Source organism: Frieseomelitta varia, unplaced genomic scaffold (assembly GCF_011392965.1).
Source record: "Frieseomelitta varia isolate USP_RPSP 00005682 unplaced genomic scaffold, Fvar_1.2 scaffold_464, whole genome shotgun sequence".
Classification (NCBI taxonomy): domain Eukaryota; kingdom Metazoa; phylum Arthropoda; class Insecta; order Hymenoptera; family Apidae; genus Frieseomelitta; species Frieseomelitta varia.
Genome location: NW_025110217.1, coordinates 238,406 through 247,552, shown reverse-complemented (window position 1 = coordinate 247,552; position 9,147 = coordinate 238,406). Strand labels below are relative to the sequence as shown.

General features: G+C 33.9%; 1 protein-coding gene across 4 annotated transcripts in view; it reads right to left on the bottom strand.

The window, feature by feature from the left end:
- The window catches only part of LOC122532710 (ribosomal protein S6 kinase alpha-5-like), a 44,759-nt gene that overhangs the window by 2,807 nt on the left and 32,805 nt on the right, over window positions 1-9,147 (bottom strand). For all 4 annotated transcript variants that reach the window (XM_043661726.1, XM_043661730.1, XM_043661729.1 and 1 more), the window contains 4 exons: window positions 5,483-5,557; window positions 3,379-3,597; window positions 1,292-1,407; window positions 143-343 (listed from right to left, as the gene is read on the bottom strand). In XM_043661726.1, the coding sequence (XP_043517661.1) occupies window positions 143-343; window positions 1,292-1,407; window positions 3,379-3,597; window positions 5,483-5,557 (611 nt within the window). The remainder of the gene's footprint in view (window positions 1-142; window positions 344-1,291; window positions 1,408-3,378; window positions 3,598-5,482; window positions 5,558-9,147) is intronic.

The following is a 9,147-nucleotide window of genomic DNA, read 5'->3' as shown; positions in this document are numbered from 1 at the left end:
TTTTTTAGAGTAACCAGGGGAGAAAGAACAACGAATCGATAAAAATGCGTGTACGTGTGTGACAAGCAGGGGAGCGCGAACGCGATAACGAAGTTCTAAGAACGAAGGGAACAAATCGTGACGTAAATTCATCCTGACTCACAATATCATGCCCTGTGCTCCCTCCTCGTACCACTTCCGGTGCCATGTACTCGATAGTTCCGCAAAACGAGTAAGCACGGGCGTTGCTGTCCCTTTCGTGCGGCAGAAACTCCTTGCTCAGCCCGAAATCTGTTAACACGATATGACCCTCTCTGTCCAACAGAATGTTCTCTAGCTTAATGTCCCTGTAAATTATACCCAGCTGCAACAAGAAAGAAAAAAAAAAAAAGGCCAACGTTATTGTATAGTTTCATCGATAAGCGCGCGCGATAGGGACACACCGCATTTTCATAATTTAATTTTATCGTGTAAACGATAACGATACTCGCGATGGAATGCAGGACTGCAAATTTTGTTTCTAATTCAGCTGACAGGTAGATTTTGTTACGTGATAGGATTTGGTAGAAATCAGGATAAATGACTAACTTATTAGAAAAAGAAATTCTTTTTTTTTTTTATTAAATTTCCTAGAAACGACTGATCTGTTTCTAATAATCGAGATCAATTTAAATTTGAATAATTATTTGATCATAACAATTGATTTCATAATTATTAAATTCACGGGATCAGCATCATTGATGACCAATTGCTTTAATTGAGAAATAAGGATTAAATATTTCATCAATGAAATAAAATAAAATTTTTAATGACGGATAGACAGATTGTTAATGAAATAAATATTGGTATTAAAGTTCAAGTAATTTCAATTGTATGATTTTTTAACAAAGATAAATTTAAACGTTTATTTATTGTTAAATCTAAAATAAAATATAACGTTAACGAAGTAATTAATAATAATAAATAATATAATAAAATTGATGGAATGAAATTAAATTATCTGAATTTGAATCTTGAAATGTAATTACATTTCGTGTTGAGATTTTTAGAAACTCATTTAATTCTAGTTACATGAACAAATAGGGTAGAACTTGGGGCAAAGAAAAAGTAAATTTCTTAGAAATTTGTTAGAAACTCAATCCTTATGTGGCGTTTAATTCTCGAAATTTCGAATTTCATCCCGTCTTCAAAACAGGAAGGGAATTTCTAAATGTCCATCGAATATCGATCGTTTCAAACACAATGATAATTTCGAACGAACGAAACACGCTTCTAAACGTGTGCATACACGACGGAGAAGAACGACATTTACATTGTGTAGCTGCTCCAGCGCCAAAATAACCTCGCCAATATAGATTCGCACTTCGTCCTCAGTGAAATGGTCCCGTTGATACAGATGCGTAAACAACTCGCCACCGTTCACATAATCTGCAAAAAAAAGAAAACAAAGTTCAAGTTTGCTTCAATTCAAAAAATTGCAGGCAAGTAGATGCTTTGAAACGGAACGAAATGGTGAATGTCGAGGGCATTAAAAGGTCAGAAAAGAAAGAAAAACGATAGGAGAATGTAGTTGTTTCTGAAATCAGCGAAATGAATGACGATATCTTCCTCTGTTTATCGTCTCTCGCGGCGCTCGTCAACGAGATGATTACACTGCAAGACACGAAAGCACATTCATCGACGAGCAACTTGCTCTGCGTACGGATTTGAAATTCAATTCGCGTTCTCTCGTAGAGACTATTTTTGAAAATCGTTCGATCTATTTTTGAACATTTCGACAACTACCGACATCTTTTTCTTTTCTCTTTCCTTCGCCTTCAATTAACCACGTTGCGCTGGGCAACTGATTGCGGACCATAACGAGTGACCGAGCCGTACACGATAATTCGTCGCTTACTTTTTGAACTCGTCGGTATATCACTGGAAATAGAAATTATTAGTAATAAATTTAGAATAGATTAGTAATAAATTTATGATTTGCTTTGTCTGCGTTACATTTAAATATACTTAAAATTGGGAAAATGTTGCAATTTGGCAGGTTAACCAATTGCGCTGGCAACTGATTCGCGCGGACCGTAACGAGTGACCGAACCGTACACAATAATATCGTCGCTTACTTTTTGAACTCGTCGGTATATATCACCGAATAGAAATTATTAGTAATAAATTTTGAATAGATTAGTAATAAATTGATTGTTTTCTTTGCCTGCGTTACATTTAAATATACTTAAAACTGGGAAAATGTTGCAATTTGGGAGGTTAGCCTATTACGCTGGCAACTGATTCGCGCGGACCGTAACGAGTGACCGAGCCGTATACAATAATTCGTCGCTTTCTTTTTCATTTGAACTCGTCGGTATGATATCACTGGATAGAAAAGTAACTGATTGAAAAGTAACAAATTTGTTATTTGCTTTGCCTGGGTTTATACTTGAATATAATTAAAACTGAGAAAATGTTGCAATTTTGGGAGAAAATATTCTCGACGTCATTCCAGCGCAAGAGGTTAAGTAAGTAAAAATAGAAAACGAATTACAGAAGAAACATTTTGGGAAAGAGCGTCAGAATTCGAAGTTTTTGAAAATTTTAAATTTTAAAAAAGTTTGAAGTTAAGAATCTTCTGACTCTTGTCGATTTTAACTGCCGGTGATTCGATACGGCGATCAATTCACGTGCACAAAAATGACTCGTACGTTGGAATATCATCTACGGAGAATTGAGGAGAAAATGAAAGTGATTGCAAGCGTTGCACAGTGTTGCACGAACAGAACTCAACGATGATGATGTCACGATTATATCGTACTTCAAAAACCACCATGGTCCTTCCTTTCTTTAAGATGTAACGTAACACGGTCACATAATGCATATTACAGGGGATAAAAAAAACAACAATACCTTTCGTAGAGGAACAAGATCACTTTAGAACGCAGCGAGCGTGTTTCTGGAAACTTTTAAAATTTACGCGAAAGAAATTTGTTAATCTCGTCGGTAAACTAGGAATTTCCTACTTCCTCTTCGAAGCAAATATTTGTCGATGTATCGACACTGCCAATTCGCCCCCCATTTTTTTCTTCTTTTTTTTCCATTAAAAGTATATTTTACATTGAATTAAATTACGTACGCTAAAATGTATTATCTGCTCTGCAATTATCCAATATTCGCTGTTGTTCGTGGTTGTACGCTTGAAAGTTTCTTACTAACAAATTAGTCCTGCTAACTTGTGCAACTGATCAATATTTTCGTCAAACTGGAGAGATAAGCAATACAGAACATTTAATTAAAAACGTGCGAATAGTCGTAATATTCGCACGATCGTCAGTTTATATATAAATACGTATTTTCCCAGGATGTTTCTTCAATAATTTTGAGAATGGAACATTTTTTTTTTTCCTCTTTTACCTAAGATAAGATGCAGTTTTGCCTCCGTTTGAAAGGCGTAATGCAATGTAACTAAAAAAGGACTGTCTCGGACGGCCTCCAGAACTTGTCTCTCCGTCTTCGTGTGCTCAGTCGTTTTCTTCCTTTGCACGATCGACGCTTTCTTCAGGACTTTCATGGCGTAGAGGCGGCCAGCGTCGGCGCCCGTTTTCTTACGCACCAGGAACACTTTTCCGTAAGCTGAAACAGAAGATGCATTCAGTTTTTTCTCCCCCGATCTTTCGCACTGCAATTTAAACAAAAATAAGTCGTTTTGTCGTTTCGTTGCGATCCTAGGTTAATTATTTCTTTACTATCAAACAACAAATATATCGTTATATATCGTTATATTTATAAATATAATAAAATATAAATAAATATAATTATATAATAATATAATAATATATAAATATATATAATTATATAATAACATAATAAAATATATATTTTATATTATAATAAAACTACGAAATCAAATGCCGTCCAAATTGTTAATTGCGCTGGCAACTGATTGCGGACCGTAACGAGTGACCAAACCGTATAAAATAATTCGTCGCTTCCTTTTTATATCACTGGATAGAAATGATTAAGAAGTAATAAATGTATTATACTATTTTGCCTGGGCTATACTTAAATATACTTAAAACTGAGGAAATATTGCAATTTTGGGATAAAAAAATTCTCGACGTGCGTGGCTAAAGGAGGTTAAAATGTCGTATAATTGCCTGATAGATTTAAAATCGAACGAGAAATTTCACATTTCGAGTTTTCTTTGATATTATCTTTCTTCTTTATTTCTTTTTTTTTTTTTTTTTTTTTTAATTACAAAACGTGTTTTCGTTTTTCATTAGGTATATATATTATTAATGAAACGACGAATCTAAATTGTTAATCGAAATATCGAATAAGTAATTAATAGATGTAAAATCGAGCAGAAATTTCGCGTTTCGAGTTTTCTTTGATATTATCTGTCTTCTTTCTCTCTCTCTCTCTCTTCTTTTTAATTACAAAACGTATTTTCGTTTTTTCATTAGGTATATATATTATTAATGAGGCGACGAATCTAAATTGTTAATCGAATAAGTAATTAATAGGTGTAAAATCGAGCAGAAATTTCGCGTTTCGGGTTTCGTTCGATATCATCTTCTCTCTCTTTCTTCTCTTCTTTTTAAATTTGAACGGTTTGCATTGTTGCGAAGTTTCAATGGGACTTCATGTACTCTACGATTCTCCAATGCACGGGGTGTCGATAAACTGTTGACGCAAGAGAAAAAAACGAGACTGAATTCGAATCTTCAGATTGACGGGTGAGATTGGTCTATCGAGTGGTCAACGTTGATACATTTCTAATTTTTTTTCGCACAGAAGGGAATTTGTGAATAGTGAAAAAGGGAAGACAGAGAATAGTGAAGCTCCGGTTGAAATTTTTAGAAAAGTTTTATCCATGTTTCAGAAAGTTTCAGAAAAGTTTTGTCGAAAATTTTACATTAACCACGTTGCGCTGGCAACTGATTGCGGACCGTAACGAGTGACCAAACCGTACACAGTGAATTCACGGGATAGAAATTATTGAGAAGTAATAAATCTATTATTTGCTTTGCCTATTTTGTTTTACTTGAAACTAGAGAAAAATATTACAATTTTGAAATATTACAATTTGGAATCCAGCGCAAGAGGTTAAAATCTTGTATGTTGTAAAACTGAGCAGAGTTCAATGCTTGAAAAAAAAAAAAAAGAAAGAAAGAAAAATATCTATCTCGTTTGTACAATTCGAAAAATACTCAAATTCAATTCTTCCTAGATTCCATCTAGATTCCAAGTTACACGAAAAAAAAAGAGAGAAGAAAAATCGCGACGATTCGATTTCACGCGAGCCGATGGTATAATAAAATCAGTGCTCGATACGCGTGTGTTCATTGCGTATCGACGGGAGGATCCGCCCAATCGCGACGACACGGAGACGAGACGATCGCGTAATTAAAAATCAACCGGTTGGCGAGGATCGCGAAAAGCCAAAGGGAAAGGGACCGGTTGGTTGTCCGGCGCGAGCTTAATCGCTACACTATAAAGGATTTCATTCACGTACCTCCAGTTCCAAGGACTTTCAGCAGATCGAAGTGCGTCATGTCTACCCTCTGGCCTCCGATGTCAGCCAAGTTCACTGCAATCAAATCGAAAATGTTCGTGTTTTAATATTCATGCGTTTCGATCAATGTGACATAATCGTGACCACGTAGATTAAATCGATACGAAAAGGAAATAGAACGAAAAGTACGTGGATTGGGGATGAAGAGTGTAAGAATCGCGAAATATCGTGATATCTTTTGGATTTCTGGATTTGAGAAGACAAGGATAAATGGAAATCTGCATATTTAGAATTATGCGTTTTATAAATATATATAAATAATATAAATAGAGATTAAATATCTATAAAAATAATAATATATATAAAAAATAAATAGAGATTAAATATCTATAAAAATAATAATATATATAAATAATAAAGAGGATAAATATATATAAAAATATATATTATATAAATAATTATATATATATATTAAAATATATTATATATATATTAATTATATTAATTATATTATATATATATATATATAAGGTATATACTATAATAAATATATATATATATTAAAATATATATAAAAATACATATTATATATATAATTTTACTATATTAATAATTTTAATAATTAATAATTATATTAATCATTATTATTTTAATCGATGTGTATTCATTTTTATTTCGATCGACGGGAAAAAAAAAAAACGTGACAACGACGTCTGTTTTTTAATCGTGCCCTCGCCGATTCCAGAAAAATGGGCAGTTGCTTTCGTCGGTGGAGGAGGTGGGAGGACTCGATTATCGAAATACTGTTAACTGGACTTTCTATTTGAATGCCTCCGGAATCGGACTTTCGATCGTCTGAACTTTCGTTTGACGTTACTTTCGAATAATCGACGATCGATTGATAGTCCCAGATATATCGATTAATACCCAAGCGAGTTCTCTCGCCTTTAATTCGAGCGCGACAAAAGCAATAATCCTGATCACGTAGATATTCCGTGCGAAAGATAAGACTATTTTTATAATATAGTGATAGGTAATTGTATATAGTGATATGGCGATATAGTGATAGGTAATTGTATAGTTCTACAATCTCTCTCTGAAGCACGAGACAATTAGAAATTAAGCCTCTCCTTCGGTCCAAGTTGCATTAATTTTTTACGTAAATTCTACGTAATTCTAGTTTCGATCTAACGTTCTAGAATGGTACTGCCTCGAGTAAATGATTCCTTAAACAATCATTGTAGATTGTTACAATATAGCAATACATGTCTTAAATCTCTCTGAAACGTGTGATAATAAATAAAATTAAGTCTCTCCTTAGGTATCTAAATTACATTAATTTTTACACAAATTCTACATAGTTTTAAAATGGTACTTTCTCAAATAAATGGTTCCTTAAATAACGATTGTAGATGAAACTATTGTTACAATATAGTGACACATTTCTTAAATCTCTCTGAACATAATAATTAAAAATTAAGTCTCTCCTTAGGTATCTAAATTATATTAATTTTTACACAAATTCTACATAGTTTTAAAATGGTACTTTCTCGAATAAATGGTTCCTTAAATAACCATTATAGGCGAAACTATACTATTGTTACAATATAGTGACACATGTCTCAAATCTCTCTGAACGTGATAATTAAAAATTCTCTCCTTAGGTCTAAATTACATTAATTTTTACACTAAATTCTACATAGTTTCAATTTAACGTTTTAAAATGATAAAATTAATTTCCTCAAGTAAATAGTTCCTGAAACAACCATTATAGATAAGACTATTTTTATAATATAGTAATATATTTCCTACAATCCTTTTGAACATGATATTAAAAATTAAGTCTCTCCTTAGGTCTAAGTCACAATAATTTTTATACAAATTCTACATAGTTCCAATCCAACATTCTAAAATGGTATTTTCTCAAATAAATGGTTCCTTGTAAATAACCATTACAGATAACACTATTTTTATGATACACGTCCTACAATCTCTCTGAATGCGCGATAATTAAAAATTAATCGTCTCTAAATTCTACACAATCTCAATTCAACGTTCTAAAATGGTACTTTCTATCGAGTAAATTGTTCCTTAAATAACCACGAAGCAACGATAATGTTCAGATTCCGAACACTTTATCAAAGCTTAATTAAAGCAACATTTCCATGACCTTATCTCCGGCCAATGAGATTCCCCCGATTGCTTAATTCTAGAAAATATTTTGTTTCGTTCGAGAGGCGATCTCGATTTCCATCTAGAAGAGACACGAAGTTTTTAAAGAAATTTTAACGATTTGAATTTGATGTCCTGGTAGAACAAATAGTTCTGGGAACAGTTAAATTATACAATTACAATGATCTCAAGATGAGACGTGCAACTATAAATTAATTACAAGATTTTCAAGACTGAGAAAGAAAAAAAAAAAAAAAAAACAAAAAGTCGTGTTTCATCGATTTGCACGGTAGAAAATGCGAATTAGTCGAAGCAGAAAGAAGTTAATTGTCAGTGAAACCAGCACCTTTCCAAGTCATTGAAATTAGTATTTTTTTTATCGTTCTGTGTGTTAGTATTTTATCTAGTCTCTGAGAGTCATTACGATGTTCATTACGAGATTGGAGATCAGACCTCAACAGAGATTCGTCAATTTTTGTTCGTCTCTTCGAGGAAACATTTTTTTCTCTCTTTCCCCGAAAATCAACAAACTTTAATAATTAATATACTCATTGCATACGCAAGATATTAATTTATACAACGACTTGCAAACAGAGAAGAACGAGAGAACAAAATTAAATAGCTAAGCGTTCGATCATTTTCGTGACCACGTCACAGGATGTATGCATGCAGTTTCACGACTGTTCGAGATGAACGGCAAGAAAAATTTTTACGCAAATATTCAGAATACCAGCTCGAGTTGGACTCTGCTCTATTCGAGGCGCAACGATTGAAACGAAGGTGGAATGCAAATTAGCAAGATACGTTCAAGGCGCGATTCGGCGATATCCGAGCGGAATAATATCATAACAGTTTTCGAATTAATCGCGAATTAATAAGCCGCTGAGGCGGAGTAGGCTTTTTATATACTTTCGAAAGAGAATTAAAATTCCAAGAGACAATGATTTCGCGATTTATGGATATTCCAGAATGGCGTCCCGACACTGATCGTCGATTTCGAAAAAGCCAGACAAGGTCGGCGAAGGTGATTGCAAAATGACGCTCGCACGAGTTCCCGACTTCGATTATCGAATCAACCCGGCTACGTGCGATCTCGACCTTGCGCGCGAAACGAGGAAAAGACGAGCGAAAAGACAGGCGGAACGACGATTCGAAAATTCTCTCTGCCTAGAGAGCTGCCTAAATTCTTTTCATCCATCTGTCGTGAAAACAGTGCACTGGTAAATGTCCAAAAATTACAAGTTTGCCTTTTTTCAATCACTCTGACAGTTTCGCCGCAGTCTCCTCTAAACATCATAAACGTGTTAACGTGAATTTCCAATTACCTACTACGGGGACAATAATTAATTTAGCTGCGGTGCATTTTAAAAGTGTGCATTACCACACTGTGACGCTAGAACGACGCTAGTTTGACGATTGTACTCGTCGAACAACAGAGTACGTGCAGCTGCTGTGAAATTGAATTAAATTACAAGGAAATGACACTAGTTTGT